The sequence below is a fragment of the Anopheles coluzzii genome, chromosome 2 (assembly GCF_943734685.1).
Source record: "Anopheles coluzzii chromosome 2, AcolN3, whole genome shotgun sequence".
Taxonomy (NCBI): Eukaryota; Metazoa; Arthropoda; class Insecta; order Diptera; family Culicidae; genus Anopheles; species Anopheles coluzzii.
The window spans coordinates 116,233,825-116,260,734 of NC_064670.1; the positions used below are offsets into that span (position 1 = coordinate 116,233,825).

General features: G+C 48.6%; 1 protein-coding gene across 1 annotated transcript in view; it reads right to left on the bottom strand.

The window, feature by feature from the left end:
• Positions 1-18,822, bottom strand: part of LOC120947858 (LON peptidase N-terminal domain and RING finger protein 3) — a 46,382-nt gene extending 27,560 nt beyond the window's left edge. The window contains exons 1-2 of the mRNA XM_049605931.1: positions 18,640-18,822; positions 12,884-15,090 (exon numbers count right to left, since the gene is read on the bottom strand). Of these exons, the coding sequence (XP_049461888.1) occupies positions 12,884-13,787 (904 nt within the window). The 5' untranslated portion in view covers positions 13,788-15,090; positions 18,640-18,822. The remainder of the gene's footprint in view (positions 1-12,883; positions 15,091-18,639) is intronic.
• Positions 18,823-26,910: the final 8,088 nt, after the last annotated feature.

Consider the following 26,910-nt stretch of genomic DNA (forward strand, 5'->3'; position numbering starts at 1 on the left):
TCGATTCAATCCGTTTTCGTAGCCAAAAGGGAGTTTTTGTTGTTGTCACTGGATGGAAATTTGTTTCCTTCGCATTGCGCTCTCCCAATACTACCAGTCAGCATGTCAGAACGAAATGCTTGATTGGATTGATTTTGTATTTGGACATTTTTCTCAGTGTTCGGATGGGTGGCCTTTTTTCCTGTTGGATTTTGCTCTAGCAATTGGATTTTCTACTTTATACTTTCCACACCTTCTCATTGCACAGCCATGCCGAGTTCACAAAGAACTGAAACGCGATGTCAAAGTCACCATTCCCCTGGTGTTGGGGACAAGCTTTAGCACATTTGTCAGAGAAGTTGTTTTTTTTTACTGCGTTCGGTTTTGACGCTCCAAAAACTAGAAGCAAAGCCCGGGCACAGTGCGCAGGTGAGGCGAGCTTCATCAAAAATTCATTTTCCTGCACTCAGTGTGTGTGTGTGCGCGCGCTAGATGAGAATGCAATCAAAACTGTGTTGCAGAAGATTTTGTTTTTTTTTTTGTTTTTTTGTTTTTGCTAAACCCGTCGAAAGAAATGAGATATTGAACAGAGCGTGACAACATCCTGGCCACGAGATGCACACGTACAGCTCCGGAGGCGGGTGGGATTAAAAAGGATGCACCAGCTGACAAATCGAACAGAGTGCAGAACAGCACAGCAGCGTACGATCGTATGATTGCACCAAGCACAACACTCCTGCTGCAGTTTGACATTCGATTAGCTCGCCGGGAGTGTGTGAAGTGCAGAATGCTCTCTAGCATAGTTTCGAAAACAGAAAATAAAATTTCCCCCCCTTTTACCAACCGAGCTGCTGCGCAAATCTGTCAACAGAGAACTGGTGCCGGAGGAGTTTGACAGGGACCGCAGGGAGCTACCTATCCCTGGCATGTTAATTTTTCCACCCAGTTCTTTTGCGAGCGATGACAAGGAGTGGACTTTTCAACTGCCAACTACTCCTCCGGGATAGCCGATCAAGCTAAACGAGCGTGGGGATGGTTTTGACAGCAACATTTCGAGCACCGGTTGGGAGCTGCTAGACGGAGAGCGCAAATGTGAGGCAGAGTTTGAATGGAAAGCAAAGTGTGAATGTTTCTTGTTTGTTCAAAGAGCAGTTTTGTTCAGTTTTATGCTAGTTTTAAAGTCATTTTTTTTACAATTCCTATCATACCCATAATATATTTAATATTTTCATATTTAAATTGAGATGCTTTATTATGCAACTAGTATTATGGTAACTCCCTGTAACCGTTACGTTCTAAATTGCACGCGTTACGGCCTGCGACTCCATCTAGCTAACACCAATGACTATCAATTAGTGCGAAAAAAAAGCTCCCCCTCCACCGCTTCACGCTTGCTTCACGCACAGCGCATTGAAACGCCGAGGGTTAAGTAATGGCAAGGTGAATGTGACCGACTCTTACCAATGCCCGTGTATGTTTGTGTGTGTGTGTGCGTTACGCTAGCTCTGCACTGTTGCAATTACTTAAGCTCTTTTTCTGCCTCTTCTGTTCAGCTCCAACCAGACGCCATCTGCCATGCACACACACGCACACAGCTTCGTTTGGAGAGTGTCTTCAGCCTGACCTTACGAAATGATGTTGTCAGACCGATTCTCCGTTCACACTCTTCACACTCGACCCACATTCAAACTCCAATTTGTGTCTCCCTCCGCTACTTCGCCTAGCCCCATGCTGGAGTTTAATGTCGATTTAATAAGAAGAAGAAAAAAGCTCCCCCCCCATTTATGCCCCTCCATTACCAACAAACGACCAAACTCGCTCCCTGGCAGATGCACAACGCAAGCAGCGGTGGTGCAGAAATTTATTGAATTAAATAATCACCAGCCTGAGCCGGTCGGTATAGCGGTGTGTGTGTGTGTGTGTGTGGTGCACCGGAGCAATAAATTCCCATTCCCCTTCCAGCTGAAGGCGATCGGGAGGCGTTGAAGGACAATTCCGCCACCGGCTGAACGAGCGGCATGAGACACGATAATTGAGTGGAGTTGGGGGGGAAGACCGCCGAGTGCGCAGAGTGCTGTTGCGGTACATGCAATTATGTTGAGGGATGAGATGAGCTCATCACCAGCCGGCCGGGCACAAATACAGCGACACACAGGCTGTACGGAAAGTCAGACTGCACGCGGGGGCCAGCATTGCTTAACCAGGTGGTGTGGGTTCGAATGGAAAGCGCCAGCAGTAAGAGCGTCGTTGTGACATCGAGCTGGAAAGGGGGAAGGCGGTGGGCCCATTGTAACCTTCTATGCCGGCTTGGGGATCGGTATTGATCGATCTGTGTAGAGCGCGGGGTGAGCGATCTTAGTAAGGTAATTTTATCGTACCGATGACCCTAGCCGAGATCGTGCCGTGTTGCAGGTTGTTTGCTTCTCTTACGACATGCAGTTTGACATTTGCATGGGAGGCGTCGTTTCGCAACGAGGTGAGTGAGCGAACGATCCAATTGTTGGGATAAATCATGCGATCATCACTTAAGTAGAGAAGATTTTTACTGTTCTAGTATTTACAATTCGATTTTATTTTATATTTAAAATAATCTACAATAAACAAACAATAATAATTGCATCGATCAGTGTAGTGCTGGTTAGACCTCCCTGTGGTATACCGATTGCCAAACGAACCTGTTTGAGCTCACCTACTTTTCGGCGCCATGCTGCCGTTTGGCTTACATTGGCGGCACTTTTTATGGCACTCCAGCAGGTTTCGAGTTTATAGGGGGGAGAGTTTGGGCCCGAGAGGGTTGGCCACCGGGGACGAGGAGAACTGGGCTCGCCATCTGCCACAGCAGCGAGAACACTCCCCGTCGCGAGAGTAGGAGTAGCATTTTCGAAGGGCTGCGAAGGTAATGTCGCAATAGTTGCACAGAACACCGTGCGCTTACAAAACACCGATCGGTCCGGGATCTGGGCCAGGCTGGTAGGGTCTCTGTGTGTGTATGTATGCATGGGCAAAGGTTTGCAGTATGCGCCAACCGGTTCGAGCCAGACACAACTCTATCAATTGCACCAATCAAACCGAATTCAGTAACTTTTTCTTTTTAACGCGTTGCTGGGCGTTGGACGGAATGAATTGGTTGTGAATGTTGAATTGGCGTTTTTCCTGGAGGTGAGAATATGCTTTGCATTCTTTGAAACTGCACAATTCATTATACGGTTTTTTTTTTTAGTTATTGAGATTTTTAATGAAAGCTTTTCGACAGGTTTTAGTTTCTTCTAGTTGTTTGCCACAACCTTCAATCACTGGACGTCCAAACAGTGAAGGATACTGCTTATGCAACGCCACCAACAACACGGTTCGACCAATCTGTTTCGAAAGAACGAACGGCACAAGATTGGGAGCACGGGCTTTTGCAACACTCCCCCCCCCCCCCCCCCCCCCCTGCACAGTGCATCGACGATCCAGCAGAAAGAGGCAGAGGGCGCACAAAGTGTGTGCGCGTGGTCGTTATGTCGCCTGCTACTGCTGCTACATTGCCGCGGCGAATGACCCTATTTCGGGTTTGCCCGTTTTGGGGTCTCTCCCTCCCCTTTTCGAGCCAACGGACCCTCGAAAGTCGTCCGTCGGTGTTTTGGGGGCAATATAACTTATTTCTGCTCACCTCATCCCATCACCTCTGCCAAGCTAAGCTGCGTGATTTCGGTTTCGCACCATTACGTGTGTACGCAACCGCAGATACGCGACAGGCACCCGCGATGCATTGGGATATTGGGGACGCGCAGCATCGCCCGGGTGGCTCACGAAATTACGTCAAGTGCTGCGGCTACGTGCATGTGGGTTGTGCGGTGAGGACTTTTTAATTTAATGATTTGCTTTGTGCACTGTTACTGTTAAGCAAGTGCATTGACACACATGGTGACATGTGATCGGAGCGTGCAGTAACGCCGAGTGACAAAATGGCTGCAAAATGATTGCAACTAATTCCTTCTTAAAAAGGCGAATTTACAAGTCTTCAAATTTGTCTTCTCATTGCTCTCTGTTGGTAGTGTTGGTGGAAGTTGTGGCCACAACAAGTCAAAGCAGTGCTCAAACTTGAAACATATGCATGTACAATACAAATGATTTCAGTCCACTGTCTAACCATCCCCTATGCAACCAGAAACATTGCGTGAATCGTGTGTTACGCGCTGCTCCCGTTTGGCGTCATAACGAGTGACTTCGCGTAATGACAGCGCGCGCGTTGTCAGAGCTTTGACGTTGCCGGTGCGTATTGTTACCCAAAAAGTGTGGATAAGTGTGGAGAAGGCTTGCCAAAGGTGGACGGTGTAGTGACCTCCTCCGATCGCTCCGACCGTTCGCATTCGGGTTCGCATTTTGTTGTACGATTTGTTTAATGGACACCATCCCTCTCTCCTATCACTCTTTCGCTCTTTCTCTCTCTCTGATATTGCTCTCACTTGCCGCTGGTTGTATAATGGTACCCGGCTCACACACATTCGATCAGCACACGCGGTGAGGTAATACGATCGTGACGAGCCAAACGCGCGCGCCCAGAGGAGTTGCGACTCGGCTCAGGCTCGCTCGGTTCGGCGGCTCGCTCGGGTTCGCTCGACCGCAGACCAAGGGTTGGGTAACGTCTGCTAACCTTGAGCTCATTTCGGAGGGCCGCTTACGAGAGCCGCTGCAAGAGCTGCAAGAGAATGGCCAAACTGAGAGCAAGCGAGAGAGAGAGAGAGTGCGCAAAACACAACGCGTGCGTGCAGGATGCAGTTCGGCTGCGGTTCACCCAAGAGATTGCGCGCCCGCGCCGGTCTCAGCATCAGACACGGCAAGCGCAGGGGATGAGAAGGTGACCACGGCCGATCACGCGTTATTATGTAGATCACACACAGAGCCAGCAATCCCCGGAGGCTCACGCGATTGCAATCGGCGTTACGAAGTCAGTCTCGTTTTGTTGCGAGACATTCGGCGGTACTTCTTTCGAGTGTTGCGGTTTAAATCACTCACAGCTCCCCTCTCACTGAAACACACGAGGCGCACGCTTCACCTTCGACCTATTGTTTCGTGGCGGTGCAATCGTGGCCGCGAAAGAAGCATAAACATTAATCCGTAACACCATCACACGACGTGCCACACACAGCACAGGGTTTGGTTCAATCGTTTGGCGCTACCAACAAATACGCCTGGACTATCTCTCTCCCACTTTGCACATGCTTCGGGAAAACATGGGACTCGATGAAAATTATGTCTGTCTTCGGTGCAGTGGATAACGCACACAAAAAAAAACCGCAACCGAAACATAACATAACGCACATAACTTTTGTTGCGGATTACATCTCTCACCTTCGCCGTTTCTCTCTGTGTCTCTATCTCTCTCTGTTTGTCTTGTCCGGCAGTCCACTGCAGTTCGCAGTTCAGGTGCCATTGCGTCAAATTATGTTGCGTCAAGCCCGCCAGAGCTGCAAGGCAGGCAACTGGATCCGGGGGACCGAGGGGACGACTGCTGTTGCAATGCGTACGTGAGCGATCGTGTTTGGTGACCGTGTGGTTCAGTTCTAGATAAATCTGCCCTGCCTCCGGATCGGCTGCCCAGCGCGGGCAGCCTGCAGTTTTATTGGGAGCCAATTTTATAATCGCATCGATTGCACGCCGCCCTTACGTCATCTCGTTACCTTTCGACGTGGCCGGGCAGCTCCAGGAACGGAACGTTGCTGAAATTAAGGTTAACCCCGATGGCAACTCAACTGAAGCGCCCCAGTGTAAGCTTGCTGGCTTTGGTATTTGCGTCAGCTAGAAGTAACGACATTGCGGAAGGGATCGGTGGGACCATTACTGCACAGAACGCTTCACAGTGAGTGGGTGCCGTAGTCAAAGGCGAACGGTCTCTTCTGCTCAAAGACTTGCTGCACAAAACTTATGCTGTTAACATGAAATTTCCTTGCACCTGTCCGATGCGCAAACTCTTGTGCATGTAACATTTGCTGACAAAACCACCAAAAAAACACATCTGCAAACGTTCAACTTACTCTCCTCTTCCTCCTGGGTCGAGGGGCCAAAAAACTCGCTCCGAAACTCGCTGACAGCACTTTGCCCGTAACTCAGCGCACAACACAAAAAGGGAAGCGGTGTAAGCAGGGGTGTTGCTTCTCAAAACTTGCTCCAGCATCGCTGAACTTGATTTTCAGCGCCCATCGTCAAATTTCCAACATACCGTCGCTAGCCCGGCAACAGCATGCACAAACACAGACACGCACATTGTATCTGTTTTCGGGGGGAAAATAGATGTTTGTAGAGAAACAACCATCACCACCACCAACGCTCTTTTTAGCCCACCCACGACGTAACCGAACCAACATTTTGCATGTTAGCACACGGCAACGAGTAACGCACCAACAATGTACCAAACCCGCTGCCGTAACGAGAGTTATCTACCATCGGACCCTCGGTTTCTAACCTTTTTTTTCGCTCCATCCCGTTTGGGGAAGAGGCAAGCGCCTAGAGGGGTTGTTTTTTGCCTCAGCACAAGCGAAGCAGCATGATAAGCCGGGCCCGGGCCATGCTGCAGTTTTGCCGACGCGAGCTATGCAAATGGTTGCGTATGCAAAACTTCTTTATCGTGCTTTACGGCTCGATTGTTGCCGTTGCGCCGGCCCGCACGGGTGGGAGAGCGCGCGCGCGCGATTTGTAATGTAACGCGGGATCGAGCGAGCTGTGCTATGAGTTACACAAAGGCTGAAACCCGGGCGATGAATCATGCTTACTGTCATGCTTGGTTCTCGTGCACAAACACGTGTGACTGGTGGTGGAATATATTTTACAGAAAATAAATCGGTTAATTGATTGCTGCTGGAGAAGTTTTCATCTAGTGAAGATGTTGTTAAAGTTTTTTTTAAATTAAATATGCAATTATATAAATAAGTGCATTATTATTACGTGTTTTTACAAATGAAAATGTTACAATCTTTTTATAATAAAATATTTTCTCATCATACAAAAAGGTATTTTTTTGAGAAAGGTGACTGTATTCTAGATAGCCATTAGTAGAGTAATTCGGAAAGAAAAACACTACAAAAGTGTATAACAAAAACATTTAAAAATCAAACCAACAGAAACTGTTTACAGCTACTACTGTTTATAAGCCAAAATGTTCTTTACTAACAATAGATAATCAATCTGCTACTTTTTCCTCATTAGCTGACCAGCCAATCACTTTGCTGAACGTTACTCTTGCTCTTAAAAGAGGTGAAAGAAATTATAAAATGTAATTAAGAAAAACTCACTCCCCATTCACTACTTCAACACCTCATTACCGGAACAGCTCTTCGAAAGAGTGCCACAAATTATGTCAGTATGTTTTAAACCCGTCAACTGTCCTGTGGCGCCAAACGACACTCCCGCGCGTTCCACGTGCGAGTAAAACAAAAAAAAAACGCCATAAAAGCACACGCAAATTCAGTGTAAAAGTCGAGCGTTGAGCGACTTCCCATTTCTGTTTCTTCTTGTTGTTGTTTCTTCCAACCCCCGCAAAACCCTTCGGTCATCGGCAAAGGGAATGTGGGGATGACCGGACCCCGATTCCGAAACACCATCGTTATGCGGCGTTCCGTGGCGATGTTTTTACTCTCTTACTCTTCTAAATAAACTTTAATGCTTTCTTCCCTCCACGTCTGCTTTTCGCAATCCCAAGTGCCGAGCCCGGATTGTGTGTGTGTGTGTGTGTGTGTGTGTCGTGTGGGTGGCATGGACCCCAACGGTCGCACCACGGTCGGGCCTCGGGAGCGAAAGGGAGCCCGTTCCGTTCGTTACGTATTGTTGGCTGTTCACGTGAGCGCAACGTAACGCGTTCACAATCGCAACGGGACGCGGGCTGGTCGGGTAGGATAGGGCAAACACTATCGAAATGGTTACGCCAATTATGTAGATGTGTTTTAGTTTGTTCGGAGTCTTTTTTTTTTGCAGCTACTGCTGCTGCTGCTTGTGCCGTGGCGTTGGTCTCGATTTCTTCATCCCAAAGCTTCCAGTTTTGCCAAGCGAAGGTGGGAGGTAAGTTTTTAATTCCCTTTGCCTGTCCCTAGCGTCGTGCCCTAACGTTCAACACTCACGGGTGTGACTGTAACGCATCCTCCGCCTTTTCCCCTTTCACTTCTTCAGCCGGGTGGTGGCGCTAGATTTTGATCTGCATTTCAAACTTCTAGCCCGCGTCAACCACCTTCGGGGCCCGGGGGTACCGGCCCAGTCACGTGCCCGACAGACGCGCCGGTGCGGTCCGGGGTTCGCCTAATTCCACGGGGAGCACCTTTGCGAAATGAGCCGGCCATGAGTTGTAGCGGCACGTTGCCGGGATTTTGCAATGGCGCAAGGCGCGACTGCGAAGGGAAGGAAATGTGCTACATTTCCCAGAACCGAGCCTATGCGCAGCGTCTGGCCGGTGAAAAGGGCAACCGATTGGCATTGCAAGGGGCAAAGAAAAGGCAAAAGAGAAACAAAAAATCGTATCGATAGTGATTGGACGATTGGCTCTCTGATTAGGGTTGACGTCGGCAGTGCCGGTGCATTCGAATTCGTGTTACATGATGCATTTGTGCAACGCAGTGGCCCCGATGGTTGGGACTGGGAGTTGTTAGCTAACCTCGAATTAAGGGCCTCGAAAGAATTACGGCGCGCAAGGTAAAAGAGCAGCGTGATGAAATGGCAAACAGAATGATTGGGCATGTTGTGTACGAAGAACGTGTTGTAAGTAAATAAGTGTTCAACATGTTTATCGACAATTTTTCACTGTTAGCCACAAAACAGTACTCCAGGTTTTTTGTTTAAATAAAACTGTGCAACTGCACACCATCAGTTGGCTCGTTATGTCACACTCGACGACGACAGTATGGCTTCAGCTTAAAAAAAACCCGCCCATAATGTAACTCCCTTAACGATCCTTCCGTGTCACCGACGTGTGTTCCGACACTTTTGTGGCTGGTAATCGTTTGTACAACAGGGAAGTACATTCCTTCCTTCCAGCAACTTTTGCTTTCGTATAAAAAGGTCTACTAGGGGTGGTGTGAATGGTGTTCAAATAAATTACTCACGGTAAAACCCCCGGAAAGAACGATTCTCTCATACTTGCTACATGCTCATTTGGGCAGGGTGGCTGGGAGTGTACGAAAAGATTGAAAGCGAATCCAATCGCAACCTGGCACCTGTCCTTGGTTCGGTTTTTTTTTTCTTCACCACCACAAAAAGGATTCCACTTTCGATCAGCCTTGCTCATGACTTCTATCAAAATTGCTTCAGGGGCCGTTCGAGAGAGAGAAAAAGGGCGAGAAAAGGCGAGCGATTTGGGGGTTCTGTTGAACCGCTGACTCACTACGTACGTACATCGCGCTTACAAGCACCGATTTTCTCGTCCGTTTTTTTTTTTTTGTGGAAGCAGAAGCAAAGCAATTGAAGCGAAAATTAAATTGTGTGCTCCATTCTGTCCGTTCTCTGCTGCTCTGCTCAGTCCACTCTTTCCCGGGGCTGGTGCTTCCGCTTTGACAATTTACTGGTCCCTTTTTGGTTGGCTCGGTGGGGCCCGAGCAGGAGGTGAAATAAAAAATCTTTTACATCTTCAACCGTTGGTAGCGTTTGCCAAGGGAATAGTGGAGCTCAATTCCTTACGTATCCTTCCGAAAAAAAAGCAAGAAAAAAAGCCCCAACCAGCGAGCCCTATGATAAGATTCTTTTTAGTGTGTTTTATTCTTGATCGCTCGTAAAGTTAAACAGTTTATTATTTCATTTTCTTTGCTTAGCAATTTCTTCCGTCTCGCCTCTGCTCTCGCCTTCGCTTTGCTTTTCGGGGGCATTTTGTGGAGAAACACTCCTTACGGTTCTTCGGTGGAACTACCCTAAGGCTCTCATGAAACACGATTACATTTTTTTTTGTACTACAGTGACTTGAAATTTTCTCACCAAAAATCGACTCGCAGCTTTAGAAACTTTGCTTCAAGTCCGGAAGCTCGAGCTAGCCATGCTGAAAGTGGTTCCCAATCACGAACAAAAAGGGCTTCATAAATGTATCGAGGGAAAGCGATGCCTTTCGCAGCATGCAGTCTTCCTGAACGAGCTCAGCTGCGGGGGGGGGGGGGGGGCCGGAATTGTTTCGTGAAAAGCTTTCACAGCTTGATGGGGGATTACCATTTTTACCACAATTTTGTTCCGAAGTTAAACGCAACGAGTAGTGGGTAAACGTACTGCCGCAGAGCGCAGGAACCGCAGAACCGCAGTGTGCGAAGGCAGGGCAGGAAATATGGCTCTAAAGTTTTCGGACTGGAAGCGAAATGAAGCGATTGTGTGCGCTTCTTCATGATGGTATTCAAACTTTCTTCCAACAGGTTATGTCAACTAATGCCCCGAGACGGACGAACGGACGGGACGGGCAAGAAAAAAAAAGAAAGTTTGCCTCGGTAATCTGTGGACCGTTCTTATCGTTAGTCATAAAGAATCCGTGTCCTTTTCCGTACTTTGCGCCAGAACACACGGCGGGGGGCTTATACTTCGATCCTGCGAAAGCCTTCGGAGGCGGTAGCGGCCTTTTGAAGGGTGTGATAGATGTAGGACTGATTGAAAAGGAAGGAGATTATATACCCACACCGAAGGTGATGGTGAGTGGTGGGAGAAATGTAATGTGATTTCTTATGCTCGAACAAAACCCTCCTTTTTGTGCCTAATGGTGTAGGAAAACTGATGAGCTAAGTATTTCGGCAGCATCCAGCAGGCAAAAGGAGCTTTAACTGGGGAGAAATCCGATTATCGAAAACAGCCAGCTCGTGTGAGCGAAAAACTCGTGGCGGTATTTCATTGTTTAAATTTAATTTAAACATTCACAGTTTCATGCTTTTCGATGCTAAATTTACGCACATTGCAGGGAAAGCTTGCAAACCTCGGTGATTAATCTAATTGGAATAAATTGTGCCCGCGCGAAGCCTTACACGAGCAGAAGGATCGGTAATTCAATCCTTTGCAGCAATCCTTTGCACCGAGCGCAAGTCAAACATTGCAATAACCAACTTTTTAACGACCTTTTTCAATTTATTCCATCGCAGAAACAGGATCGTAAAATAATACTTTTTTTGGGGGGGCAGGGGCACGCTGCCACACAATCTTTGCACACACATACACACATACACCCTTGCCTCAGAATGTACTTCTCGAAATGTACACCGGCAACATAAAAGCAGAGAGCAGTGGAGAAAAAGAGTACCAAAAAATTGATTTTTAAATTCCAATCACCAGCGAGCGCAACTTTTCTTTCTGCCCCATAGTCGCACTCCACATTTTACGACCGATGTGTGACCGAAGGCGCAGGAAAGGATTATGTATTGGTGCGTTTTTCTTTGGTACCGAAATGGAAAGTTAGTTTTCCCGAGTAGCAGCAGCTCAAAGGAACTGGGTGGCCAACAAAAAAACAAACCTTCATCCTTGCCACGACCGCAAATCCAGGCCAGAGTGGAAATGCAAGCGCGTCGTGTTTTGTGGTGTGTTAAATTGATATTTCTCACTCGGGAGGATAACATTTTCCTACCTTTTTGTGTCGGCACCAGAGTGCTGCAAATAACGAATAAAGAAAGTTTCGTACGAAATAATAAAAAAAAAATAGAGCACTCAACTCAACACACACACCGTGAGGCTGCCGTGTTTATAGCCGCGCGCCACATTATGCGCCTCGAGATGGTGGCGCTTATCAGCCTCCTGTGCTGTCAGTTCACACGTATCCGGGTGTGGTGGGTTCTTTGTTGTTCGTGTGTGCTTTGTGAGCAACGTGTTGCCCACGGAACGGAGCAAACCGTGCAACTGCGGGCACATAAATCCTTCCACACATAGATGCTCGGGAGGATTTAACCCGATGCCAGGGATGGTGTTAGGCCGCGCTAGGAAAAGGTACTGCAGAACGAAAATGAACAAAGTGTCGATTTATGATTGTCTTGGTGCTGCCTACACACGATGTAGAAGCGCAGCTGCATCGATGTAGAAGTTTATGAAACTTACTCCTTAGGTGCCATCATGGTCAGGCCTAGAGCCACCGGAAGGCTGCTTTTACTTATTGGTAGCGAAACGAACTCTCTGTTCCACATGACGGAAATGCGGTAGCCGAGGATGAACCTTTGGAGCTTTTTTACCTACAAAATCAATCATCTCTATCCACCAGGTTCGGGGACTGGGGTGTCGGAGATGGTGGAGTAAGAAAATGGACCCTTTACGAGCAGATCGACTGACAGGTTGTTTTATGTCGCTTCTCGGAAGAAAGGAATAAAGTGGATGGATTCCCCATTTCCAGGAATGTTGCTCGTGTTCATAAAAAAAAAATTAATAAAACCTTCAACTCTTTCCCATGTTGCACATGACCTTCCGAAACAAGTTGAGCTCCATTCGCATTGATTCGTCCTTCATTATAATGCACAACTTTTAAACTGTTAAGAGCGCTGTCACGCTGTCTCTAGCAAGTAATTGAACTCGACTTCTTCAGACAGAATGAATAATGCGCAGTTAAAAGTCCCCCCAGAAAAGTCAATTACACGGTGCTCCATTAGCAAAAGAGCGAACTCTATCAAGACTCAATTAATCAAACCCCCCCCCGGAAGGTATTGGAAGATTCTATTTGGGATGATCAGCGAAACTTTTGTGTCACCTTTTCCCGTGCCATCAGACCAAGGTGCAACTTAGTTTCGAACACCGTTCAGGTCGTGCAAAATTCCGCAAACGTGATGGATGAGCCGTAGAAAATGGTCCGTGAGCGAATTAGTTTTCGTCGGACGGATTCGCTTCGAAAACGGTGAAACGTGACGAAAAAGTTTTGCCAATTGATTCCTTTCGGTGGCAATTTTGCCGGTTTTATCGCCTACGCCATGATAAGTGTGTGTGTGTGCTCTTGTCTTGTTCCACTTACCGTGCTCGAGACTTTGATTGCAGCAGCGCAGGGCCTCGTCGAGCGAGTTGTCCTCCAGGTGGCGCTGCGCTTCCTCGTGCAGATCGGCCGCCTTCAGCTCCGGTGCCCACCACCGCTCCACCAGCCGCCGGATGAGAATGTCCAGCTCGAACCCAACGCTCGCCGCGGGTGCCAGCTCGCTTCCCTCCTCCGGGACCGGCAGCGCACGGAACGACCCGGACGTCACCGTCGCCGAGGACGACGAGGAAGAGCCGGAAGCGGACGAGACGGAGGCGGACGGAGGGGAGGTAAATGCAACGGGCGCACTGCTGGATGGAGCCGCCGCTCCCGCGACGGAAGGAAACCGCTGTCCACAGACCGTGCAGCGCCCGTGCCCGAAGCAACACTGCCGGCAGAACGTGTGGCCGCAGGTCGCCGTGACCGGGTACCGCAGCACACCCTCGCAGATCGGACAGCACAGCCCGTCGGCGGTGAGCCCGATGCCCTGGCGGATGTGTTCCGTACGGCGTGCCTCAACCCGACCCACCAGCTCCAGCACGGACGCCCAAAGATTAACGGTGGCCACATCTTCCATCAACTGCCGGCTGAGCTCGGCCCGACCGGTCTCGGGCCGCTCTACCAGTGGCTGCGGTCGCTCGGCCAGCAACAGCTCATCCTCGGCCGCATCCTTCCCGCCGCTCTCGTCACCCTCCTGGGACGAACCGTCCCACACGTTGCGAACGTCCTCCTCGGTGCTGTCGTAGAGGGTGGCCCGCTCGGGGCGCGCATAGTACAGCGACTTCCGGTGTACGCGCACGTACGACGTGGCGGGCATTATGGCTGTACGCACCTTGTTTGTTCCACCACCACCCGGCTCCCACCCGGCTGCTAGCACTAACGTGTGGCACACTAAACACTGGCACATACACGCCCGAACACCTTCAAAAGCTAACCTTTACCGCGGACGGAGAACTGCGGAACTGCACCACGCCTGAACCCACGCACGGAGCGACGGCCTTGGTCGGAGCGACGTTTTTCACTGCACAAAAACACGCACACAGACACACACACACTACGCCCAGTGTTCTTAATCTTCTCGCACCAAGCCAAGACACTTGCAAACGCGTGAAAGTGAAGCCGGCTTCGTTCGCGCACCACACACCGATAAAGCGCCAAAACGAGGTGTGGACAGATTTACGTGCGCGCCAGCGCCAGCACACGAGCACAATATTTTAAACGCACCACGATTTTGCGATGCAACTCCTGGCCACCTTGGACCCTGCCACACTCCTTGGTGCTTATGTAATCACTGCTCACACAAAACTCACACACTTACCCAGCACAAATGGGTACGAAAACGGACACTTATTATGAGCCTAGGTTTTTATAAACTTTTGCTTCGTTTGCTTTCCCGCGAGAAAGAATGCACCACAATAAATTAGCTCCACACACACACACACACACTGCCCCACTTCTTAGCAGAGAATATCAACTAATGGGCACACTTTTACACTTCCGATACTTCTGCGGTACTTCACCGTCCGTCCTACTGCGATTGCACACGATCCTTCACGCACCTTCGCGCGCGCGGAAATTCGGCAAACGCGGCGCTGACACACGGTTCCAACTTACCAACGGATCCACACGGATGCGCCGGTCGGCATTATTTTATTCGCGCCCATCATGATCATCATCAGCAGGAGCGTTTGCTTCATCGCTTTATTAATAGAAACCACCCGGCATGGCGTGACACTAGCGCACACATTAACGCATCGTCGAGCGTTGCAGCGCACTGGGAAATGCTGGGGAATGCATTTGTGCGGTTGGTCAGTAGAACTTTTCTCTCTTCTGTTCTTTTTTTTTGGGGGTGGTGCTCCAGGCCCAAACTGCAACCAAACACTGGGCGGTTTTGGCAAGGTTGGGACAAACTTTTCCCGCCTCGCTGTGGGGGCGTTTTCTCCCGGCCAGCGGGAGCGTATGTCAGCTTGTGGTGGTTTTGTCACTTTGCGGTAACAACAACTTTCAAATCGGCTATAAACGGTTCACTTCTGCACACAGGCACACACACACACACACACACACAGTACAATTGTTTTTGGGGAGCTTTCGGTTTGTTTGTTCGCATGTGCAAACTGGTGGCAAAATGTTCGGTACAACTTCTCTCCCGGAACGCGGGCACAGTGCGTTGGTTTGGATGTACGAGTTTTCAATGCTGCGATGAACGTTAGCTGTTGAGTGCAGAGCGGAACGAAAAAGAAGAAAAGGAACGTTAGCAAAAGTTATGATTAATTCTCGGTACGGCACGGAAATGGTTTCGGGCAAATTCATTTGTCGAAAGTAAACCGAAATCTGCTGTAAAGCATCTCCCATCCCGGGGGCAAAGGCAGCGAGATGTACGGAGGGAAATGTATACTTTGCTGGCAAAACAATTCTCGGAATGCAATGCGTCAGTGCGTACAATTCTCTGCCGAGCCCGATCAATAATGTATCATTGCGAAATTCAAGATGGTGGACAACGATCTGGTTGGGACGGCGGGGGGGGGGGGGGTTGAATGTGACAGAACATTTTCTGGGAAAAACAGGGAAATGAAGTTCGTTTTCTCACATAGAAAGCTGATCAAAAGCTCACCATGATTGCCGTTTAAAGCAATCGTTTACAAAACAAAATCAACAAGCCAATAAAGTGTGCTAAGAGAATAAGTTTTGAAGCATTTGCTTTTGTGTGCTGTTGGCTAAGAATGCAGAAAAAAATCTTTAAATAATGCAAACTATGATTCAGAACCGTCCGGATTCTGCTCGCCATGAGTCAGCGGCCTGTCCGCTGCTGACGTCGCGACGTTAAACGCGACTATTTACGCCCATTTGCTGTAGGCCCCGCGTCTAAGCCTCATCCTGCCACTCTGCTGTACACAAATTAGCTTATCGGAAAACAACATTACGAGCTGTTTACATTACGAGCAAATAATTAAACTTCTTTATCAGCGCGCGCACACGGTCTCGCGGGGATGTCGTTCTGGAAGAGACGCGACCGCTATTGATTGCGGTCCGCTGCACGCTCTGTTTATCTTATCGTGCCCCAGCCCTTTCTTTTCGCTGTGCGTTGCGGGTGGGTGACGTTAAAAGGTGCATTAAAATGATCCTTTTTCATTTGCGGCCCCGCCAACGCGCGATGAAGAAGTTTGCCCCGAACAAGCATTAAACAAGGAAAAGGCACCCCCACTCTGTGCAGATAAATTATAAAAATGTGGGTGTAATGCGGGGACAACGACGGCGAGCGACCGTGCGCGGGCAGGAATGTTTTAATGTTTTTAATTGATTCTCGGGTAACCGAACGGCAATGGCCGCCGGTAGTGGCCGATTCGGTGTGGTACATAAACGCAACCAATTGAAGCTTTCCCGGCCTAGCCACCACTGATTAGGGGTTAGAAGGAAGAAAGGTGAACGGGGTTGGTTTGTTTTGCTTCCATTTCACCATTTCACCTCCATGCGGTTAGGTGGTTTGTTAATTTGGTTGTGTCTTTTTTTACTGGAAAGGAATGAGTTCCATTAGCCCTCACCAACACACAGACACAAGCTCCCGAACAATGTATAAAACATTTAATTTCATTCTGCTTTTCCTCCACCCCCTGTGTGTGGTTATCTGTACCGGCCGGTAGGCAAGGTAAATTCGGAACAAAACCCAACCGACCTGTTGTTGTTTCTGTCGTCGTTCGACCATCACCATTAACCAGTTTACCACTTAGAAATTGGGCCAAGCAAAGCTCCCCTTCTTTGCTTTCGTGGTGCAGGTGGTTGGAAAATCCTCGAACAAAAAAACCCCCCTCAGCCAGCACAGCAAACATCAAAACACCAAAAACTTTCCGCGGATTACATAATGCCCCGAGGGAGGAACAATTCGCCCACAGGCGGGGACCGGGCTGCCCTCGTTCTTAGTGCCCGGTGCCGATGGTGTTACCAGTTAACAGGGGGGACCCTTTTGTTCGCACTGCTTTTCCCGCTGCAACCACCTGGATACAACAAACTTTTGGGGGCTGCGGACCAGTTGGGGGATCGGTAGCAGTTTGTTTATTTTTCGAGTTGAGACATTTTTGCGGCCCCAACCTGTACTGGCTGTGTGTCGCGTGCACGCTAGCTCCAGTGAGAAACGTGCGGTCGGTGCGGTGGCTTCGGACAAATGGTGGACCCGTAGTGGGACCTAAAAATATCACAGGCGCGTTGCCACGTTTTGTTGGGTGCGTACCGCGTCGGTAAACAGAACGATTAAACGCTGCTGGGAGCGCGGGACGAGCGGAAGGTTAGAAATGTTGTTCTCTAGGCGGTAAACAAGTAACGCTTGTAAATAGAGCTCTGGGGGCGAGAATTGAGGGACAAATCGCATTTTAAATGGTACCACAATCGTACGATTATTGTAATCAAACCTCTTATGTAACTGCTTTGATTGGGAATGTGAATTTTACAATTATTCTGGATTTTTAGGCAAGACTTTTACGAAAAATAATTTACGTTTAATGAGTGTCACTGACAAACTTCAGCGAAACACTCATTCCGCCAGTTTAATTCATTCTTTGCCCGCTCCATATGGTATCACTTTTGACTGTCCGGTGAAGCTAATCGACGTTACATAAACCCGTCTTGCAGTAGGCTACGTTCTCCCTACTTCAGAACCGTGCACCGTGGACGCATAATTACACCAAAATCAACCTCCAAAATGCAGCACAACACTTCATCAGTAAGCATTTTTCCTTGTTCCTGCACAGCCACACATTCTAATCCCTCGCAATCCGAAGAAGAAAAAACAACCAAACACACACACACACACACACACACACACACACAGAGCACCGTCGGCGGCCTGTTATCTAACAAAGTTTCGGGCGGCCAGCAAGCAAAACTGTTGCTGTATCGCAATCTCACTCTCACGCCCGTTTCCCTTTTGGGGTCGGTTTGCTGGCTGTTTCTTCTTGCACCCATCTCGCACAAGCGGGACCCGGCGCGCACATGTTCTCTGCTGCTCACCAGCGCGCACACGTTTCACTCTCTTTCTCCAGCGTTCTCACACAACTCCGACCGTGTAACGCGACACGTACGCAGCAGCAGCAGCAGCAGCAGCAAAACATGGGCCAGCAGAATATGGGAATAGAACGACGGTGAAAAGCAACAAGGCGTTGGGGTTGGTAGGGGGGTTGGCGGTTGAGAAAACACACACACACACACACGCACACACACAAGCCAAACGCTCCGGAGGGACACCAAAAACCGTAAAATAGTGCTATGCTGGCAGGTTTCCCCCCGGGGTGACGGAGCGGGCAAAGAAAATAGAGTGGAAAAAGTAATGCCCCAGAGGCGGTCGTTGGGCAAGGGGCATCTTTCCTCCGATTTTCTGGTGAGGGACTGCACTCCAGCAACACAGACAAACACAAGCACACACACACACACACACGAGCGTATCAAACATACACACTCCTGTCGCTCGAGACTCATTCTCGCGTTCTCAGCCGACACCGTTTCGTTACATAACGCAAGAGACCGACGCTTTTCGGCGACGACGACGACGACGACGACGATGTTGGTTTGGTTGGTGGTGTGGCTCTTCGGCACATGGATGGAACACACTCTGGAGACTCTATTGCTGTGAAGGAACACTTTTTATTCGCTCCCTCACAAAGGTGGTCACCGGTTTCATGACACAAACTGTCACCAACTTTCAATAAAATATTGAACAAGCATTTTTTTCACTCCACAATTTGTTTTACCGAAACACACAGTAACCCCCTTACCGGTTCGCGAGCTGCAGCAGTGCCAACTGGGTGCTCCGGCTCTAGAAAACCAACCAAAAAAGGGTCAGCGTGCACGCACGCCGCGACAAATCTTGCACACTTTGCGCCAAACGGCCAGACCGAGCAGCCGACAAAATTGTTGCCCCGTTCGTGTTGAGAGGCCGCGAAGAAATACTGGCACGGCATTGTGCGGTGCAGCCAAGAACGCCATAAACACGCGAGCCAGCCATTGCGTGAGCGAGCGAGTGACAGAGAGAGCGAGAGAGAGAGAGTGGAGAGTGGAGGTTCATCCGAGCGCGCGAATGAACCACTCACGGACACTCACGCGTGGCGATTCGAGGGAGAGTCCAGAGCATACGCTGATCGCGTAATCGTGTTCACGGCTTTTTGTTACTTTTGCTATTGTTCGCCGAACTGCTCCCTTGCTCTCATTTTCACACGAACTTACATACCCCCTCCCCCACCCATCTTAGAGAGAGAGAGAGCGAGCGAGCGAGAGAGAGAGAGGCACGAGCTTGGCGTGTGGCGCGTGGTGCTGTCTCCCCCCAGCATGGGGCCTCAGCCCATATAACAATAAAATGCGATTTTTGAAGGTTGTGTTATGAAAGCAAAAAACCGCACGCGGACAGCAAAAACGTAACGCCACAGCACACAGTTTTCCGACCGCACGCAATCGCCCACTCCCCCCCGTGCATGCTTTCAGCCGCAACCCTACGACAGTGAGGCGGAGTACTACGGGGGTTTGTGGGTTTGTCGGTTTGCAATGTCGTTTTCGTTGGCGTAAGTTTTTGTGCAGCGCTGGTAGCATCAGAACGGCTAGTAGGGCTAGAATGTTTATACGCCAAAGGGCTGAGTTTGAGCTGGAAGGGATGATGTGGGATGGGGACTGTAAACAAGCAGGCGGAACCGCTGTGCGATATGTATTGCGTGTAACGGGACCAGTGCGTTTCCTGTTTGGTAGCGTAAGGGTAAGACGTTGGTTAAGATTCTTAGCGGGCGGTGAAGCAAAGGGAGCTGAGCCCTTTAATTATAATTATGCCAGTATTGTTTCGCTGAGTAGTGGTTGAAGAGAGTGCAATAATTAACGAAGGAAAGGGGGAACAATATTCGCCACCTAGGTGGGCTAGCGTGACGAGTGATTGTTTGGAAATGCTTGAAGAACTATTTCTGGCTTGAAGAAACATTCTTGATTCATAAAAACCGGCCTTAAAACATGAAAATGTAAAGTAAAATATTTGAGTATGTTACTAATAATAAGACCTTTTCTTAAATTTCGTGTAATTTGTTTTCAATTACTTATTCCCTTACGAAATATTTGACTTGTTCCGGGAAAACTTCGACATTAGTCGTCTAAAATTACTTCACTGCTAGGGGATTATACAGGGAAAACAGAAGCTCCAAAACAAATTTCCTCATTAACTGTGAGATAATACATTATGCAATTGCAGATGATGCAATAAGGACCTCCGGTCCAGGAATTATGTTGGTACAGCGTGTTTGAGCCATGGAAGTAATCCATAACCATATTCAAGATAGAAAAATAAAAACAAAGCTCCTCGCGCGAGCAGCGCTGAGCAAACTTCCACTTGATGAGGTTTCAGTTTCACGTGTTGGCACAACAAAGCCGACTTAAAAAAAAAAAAAGGCCACCAAAACACACTTCACTGGCACGCGACGGGTGTAATTGTCTGCTAAAAATAGGCAACAATTCGCGGAACAGAATCCGCACACCTTTGACCCGCGTCCTGCGCTTCCATGTGTTCCCATGTTTCCTCCCCACCGAGCAGTTATGCAAATTCTATTATAAAATATGTTTCCGCCATTCTCCTCCGCTGGTCGAACCGTGGTGACATCATGTAATGTATAAAGTAAAAATGGAACAATAATAGGACGTAACCTCACAATGGGGCCCCATCCGCTGCGGGGTTGTCCTTCCATCTTCCCACTTTCGTAAGAAATCAACTGCAGGAAGAGGAAAAGAAAAGAAAAAAAACCCACTGCATTACGCAACGGTCACTTCCCTCACTGCACTGCGCACGCTAGGGCAGCTGCAATGGCGGAAGGACATCATTGGCGGTGGTGGCGACAGCACACAAAAAAGGGGTGTAATGTACATGGGCACAACATAGGGATGCATGGCGACGTAATCGAACCGTTTGAGTGGCATCTTTTTGTTTCGGAAGGTCAATGCCGTTTGTCGATCGAATTTGATATTGGCTCGCGATGTAATAATTATGTTACATTTTAATGGGCAAACAGTTTACTACCATCGGCACCGGGTCATAAACACACTTCCGAGAGCCTTACCAAACGAATGCGCTTGAGTTCGGCTAATGGTTGGGTAATTAAATCCCTCCCGACTACACGGGGACACTACTCGTAACGTCACACACCCTCCTCTTCCCTCGCTCTGGTATAAAAGTCATAAACCATTGTTATCGTGGAAAGTACCGTTGCCAGAGTGGTCCCTTCCAGTGTTTCCTAATCACACGCACTACCAGCATTCTTATCACCGCACGCATAAATCTAAGCTGCGTGCGGCCGCGCCGTTTCCTTGCCACGTTCACATTGCCATTAACCGAAACCGGTGGAAAATTAACGGACCCGGGTGGCGTGCAATTTCTCCCCCCCCCCCCCCCCCCTCCCCCTTCCTCTCTTCTGCTGCACACCGGTGAAACTGGTGGCGCGAAAAACCAAGACGCGCGTTAATGGCTGGACACAAATACTCCCGCATTTTCGCGCTCATACGCTCTCTCTTTCTCTTTGTGGCGAAGGACTCTCCCGGTCCCTGCTTGTTTTAACCGCTTTGCACGATTTTTCGGGATAACGATGGCAACGCTGTGCCGCTTCCAGGCACGCACACACACACACACCCCGAGCAATGAACACCTTCCATACACTGGGTGGAAAAAGGTGGGCGAGAGTAGGCCTCTAGAATCTCCCGGAGAGAAACCTGCCCCCGGCTCCCTTCCCTTTCCCTGTCTCACCATCTACAGAGCCACCCGCAAGTCGGCGGAAAACTGTTGCATAATCGGTTTCGGTGTTAGCGTGTGCCAGCATAACACCTCCCGGCTTGATAATTCCCGGCAATTCCCGCTCACTTGTTCTCGGGCGCAACAAAGTTGCGGGGAATGATTGTTGTGTGTGCGTGCGAGAGAGAGAGAGAGATTGAGAAAGGTGCAGAAATACAACTGTTGTGTAACCGCACACAGAAAAAATAAAATAAACCGGACAGTGAACGTTATGAGGCAGAGGAAGGAAAGACAAAAAAGGAACCACAATGATGATGGAGTGTAAAAATATGCTACGTTCTTTGTCGGTGGGTGCGCTTAAAGTAGCTTTACGACGAAGCCTTCCATTGACTCCTTGGTGGTGTTTATTGTATGCACAAAACAACAACAACAGCAAAAACCATATAGAACTTATTATAAGAACTTCATTGGTTACTTTTACAACGGTAGGTTATTATGATAAAAGGTAGTAAAAAAAGAGGTACTAACAAACCCGTTACTCAAGATGATTCACATCCGCTGGAAGAAAAAGGATGTCGGCTCCCATTCATGGGACCCCTTTTTTAAGCTCGCTTTGAGGGGCTGAGTACGTGCCCGGCCTGGCTGTCACGTCGTGCCGATGACCGAGCAGGAAAAACCCGACCCCGTTCTAACCGGGGCTGGCATGAGCGCGCGCGCCTATAAGTTATGTAAACGGCGGTCCCGGTTGCATCAGAACAAGATGCGCTAGAACGAATAAAAAAAACAATATACACAAATACACACGCACACACCATTTTGAACGGTTGCAGCAGCAGTGGTCAATAAAGTGAACCGACGCCGGAACTGGCATCAATTTGAGCGTTACGGAACACGGGAATACGTCAGCCGAACGGTAATGGTCCCATCCATGATTCATCGTGCAATGGTACGTGAGAATTGCGCTTAGGGGCTCTTCCATAGAATGAATAAAGCGTAGATGATAAGGTTCTACTTATCAGCCAGCTAATCGGTATTCCCTAATCTCCTCTCTTTCTCCGTAAACTACCAAATTAAAGTAAAATGCATTAAAAATTGTTAGCCAACAATGCGCAACAAAGCGGGGGCAAATTATCAAGCGAACAATTATCACCCATTCCAGCCGTGATTGTGTGTGTGTGTGTGTGTGTGTGCGCAACGTGGCGACAAATATTGGAACCAATTTTTTTCCGAATTATATAACACCGGCAAAGGTCGATTCCGTACCGGGCACGGTTTGGATTATGTCATCGACAGCTGTTTCGTATGGAGCACTAAATCTAAGTGTGTGTGTGTGTGTGTGTGCGTGTATGTGTGTGTCCATCTTGGAAGGGTGTTGGAACGGGGGATGATGAATTCAGAATCGTCTCAAGCCGGCTTCGGAGAATGATTACCGCTCCCTCTCTTCAGCCTTGATCTCTCAGGGGGTTGTTTTTTTTCTTCTAATTTTTCATTGAATTCATCGCTCGGTGATGAGCTTTCCCGACGGTAACTGAGAACAAAACTTGATTCACAGGGCTTTCCGATTTTTCCAAAACCACAAACACACAGAAAAAATCGGTTTTCTCCTCATCCGTAATCATCAACAACTGTGAGTGAAGCTTGTTGTTGATGTGAAGTATTAAGAAAGGGGGTGGGGAGCCGTGTTTTCGGCACATTTGACCACCCTTTCCGATGAACGGGAAGGGGCGAGCGATTACTCTGTACGCGAGAACACTCACGCCATCGAACAAGAGGGCAAATACTGAGGGTTTAGTGCTCAGAAGAGAGCAACAGTAAAGCGTGAGAGGCTTACTGGTTCAGAAGCGAGCAAAACAATGCATTGCATACTAGGGCATGTTGGGTTGAAGGAAAAGTAACTCTACGACGCATATTGGTAGTTGTATACTGATGGGCCGTAATAAATACTTTGATCTAGCGGTAACAACCGCATTAGGATGAGCACAATTTGCAGTCCAGAAGCAGTCCAGAAGCACAATAAGAAGTCCATTCTATTTTTATAATTTCCTATAATTTTAGTAATTTAACCTGTGCATTCATTAATCATCCGATTAATAGATTGTGTAATTTGCTTTATTTATCTTTAATTGACGTATGTGGAATGAGCAATTAATGAAATATGTGAATTTATTTTTAAAAATAATAAAAATACTAGATTATCATAAACTTGTTATTGAAACTTTTTCTATCAAAGAATTTGAAAGCGGTTAATTAATGGCACAGTAAAGTAAAAGTTCTAAGCAAAATTTTCATTTTTTAATACGAAAGAAATATAGAGGCACAAATCCGCTGTAACAAGAAAAAGTAATGCACACAGTTCAAACAATACACACCGAATCAACTAGCTTAATTACTAAATTCGATCTTCATAAGCCAATACATTGTGAGATGCGAATTTTGTTTTCAAAAACAGCGATTTCATAACCGATTTTTAGATATTCTGTTAGCCTCAATTACATTAATTCTGTTAGGTCCCATGGCACAGTCGTCAACTTGTATGACTAAATAAAATACCCGTCATAGGTTCAGTCACCGAATGAACCAAGCCCCCAAACGCAGGACTGACTATCCTACTAAGGATAACCAATAAGTAACAGAAAGCCAAGCCCACTAATGGCAGAGGCAGATCTTGACCGACAACGGTTGTTGTGCCAAAGAAGAAGAAGTTAGAGCCAATAATCGAATATTGAACTAAAAAAACAAACTAACCATAAAGCGATCAGCTATTTGACTCCGATTGTATTACTAGAGCGCATGCTGGTTTTGTTATTCAGACTAAAAATCTAGTATCAAGCAAGTCGGTGGAGCCTTTGGTTTTTGGGGTTAAATTCTGGAACAGTACTTTTAATTGGTTGGGTGCCAACGTGCCCTTCAGTAAATCAACCGAAACTGTTCGTCCAACCCAACGCTTCACCCACTTTCTGCTCTCTATCGCGTCCGAACGCGTGGCATATCGAATCTCTCACGCGCTCTCACGCTCAATCGCATTCACGCTCCCCGCATTCGAACGTGAGCGTGAACGCGTTGTATCGCGTAACCAAGCGTCACAGCCGTCAGAACGCTGCTGGACCTTCTCGCGTGTGTGTGTGTGTGTGTGTGTTTTTCTATTGCTTCGTTGCCTACACTTTATCGCTCGCCCGCTGGATTCAGGTCGAGCGGCGATCTAACCGCGAACACAGTGGCGCGCGCGCTCGCCAGCCCCATTATCGCTCGCGCAAAATGAACTGAGTTACCCATCGCACGTAATCCTTTTCACCGAACCACCCGTACCGGCGGTGGTTTGGTAATCCCGCAAAGAAAAACACACAAGCCGGGAGGGCACAGACGAAATAAAAAAAACCACACACACACACACACACACACATACGCTGGTACAGCACGCGTTAGGTAATCACGGCGGGGGCAAGAGAGGCGTACGGAGCACGCCATTCAGTACGGTTTTACTATGTAACGCACGGGGAGCGAGGGTTCGGAGCGACGGGTGGTTGGAAAACGCACTTCTTACGCACAACAAAACTTCACCAAACGACCCGAACCGGTCGATTCTGTTGGCGATTGTTTACGCTATTGGGAGCGGTTTGTTCTGTAACCGTGCGGTTGACAAGACACTTCTAAATCGTTGAGGTGCTAATACAACAGATTCACTAAGCGACAGGCTTTACATCACTGGACGGAACTATCTGGACGTGTATGAGATTGCGACAGGGAACGGAAGGGTAGCGGCCAAACACATCAATAAATGCAACGTCTTCACGTAATGATGACACAAATGGCGCTTTGCCCCACAATATACACACAAACAAACACACACTAATAGGCCACACATCGGCCTCCCAACCCGTTCTCCTTCCATGCCTTCCAGGGAGTCGATTCTCTGCTGCTCGTCTCACTTCTCACACACACACACACACACGCTGCGTTCTCGTTCTGCGTTACGTCGTAACGGTCGACGGAAGTAGGCAACCAGCTGTTATATCATCAACGGTGGAGCCGTTGGTGACGATGTTGATACTGCTGCTGCTGCTGCTGCTGCTGCGACACAGCACCAGTCCCGTTCCTGGAGCCGAATCGTTCACGCCACCACCGTCACACTCACCCGCGCCCCATGGAGCCGAGAATCGAGAATGAATTGATTCGGTAATCACTCCCGCACACTGCTGGTTTTGGGGTGAAGCAAGCAGGCAAGCAAAAAACCGTTGCAGCGCTTTCGAACTGCATGCGACGCAGCAGCAGCAGCAGCAGCAGTAGAGGACACACTTACATCACAAGCACCGAACGTACCGAACGAACCCAGGGCCCCGGCGAAGGCGAAACCCTTCTCGCGAAACCTATTCGCCCGTATTATTTATTTATTTACGTGTGTTTGCCCTCATTGCAAAGCCCCATTTTTGACACCCCATTTTGTCGCAGCACTTACTTTTTGATTCGTTTTTTTTCTCCCCCTTCCTTTCGCTCCCTCACACTGGGCGACTGATTACAAAACACGCCGCCAGACACTCACACGCGACGACGCAATCGGACGCGTCGGTTAATTTGGTGTTTTTGTTTTGTATTTTTACCTTGCAAAACCGTTCTGTACGCTTGCCTGTCCACTCACGATCAACAAATTTGCGAAACAGATTCACTGAGAAAAGCACACACACACAAGCACGCACGGAGTCTGTGCTCCAGAATCTCGACACTACAAACGTTTTTTTTTTTCAACCAACACAGAGTGCACGGTGTTACGGTGATGCACACACGAGCTCGTTACGTATCGGTGTGTTTTTGCGCGCCGACTTCGAGGTCGGAATTGGAGGACGCTCCTCAAGCGCCAAAACAGCCGGGCCACGGGTAGACGTAACGTAGATGAACCGAGCGCTCGTGCGCCTCCACCTCGTACAACGGACACGTTGAAAGTGAGATATTCATCCCGCCGTACCGACCGAGCGCACTCGCGAGCACTCTCGTGGTGAGCTCTCTATCGGGTTGAGCTCTCCCGCACGTTCATTTTAGTTTCGAGCGGGCGAGTGAGAGAAAGATATACAGAGACAGAGAGGGAGAGACGCAGATTCGAGAGTGTTACATGGCGATATATGCTCTTTATGTAACGCACCACCGTTCACGCAACATAGACCGGCGGGCCCAGCTCAACCCACCCACCACTCCATCTCGCTCACGGGACACTCGGAGCGAACTCCCGCTCTTCCCCCTCGGAAACGCAACACCAACACCATTTGCTCCATTCACCTTTCGCAGGCGGGCGAGCCTCTGCATGGGGAGT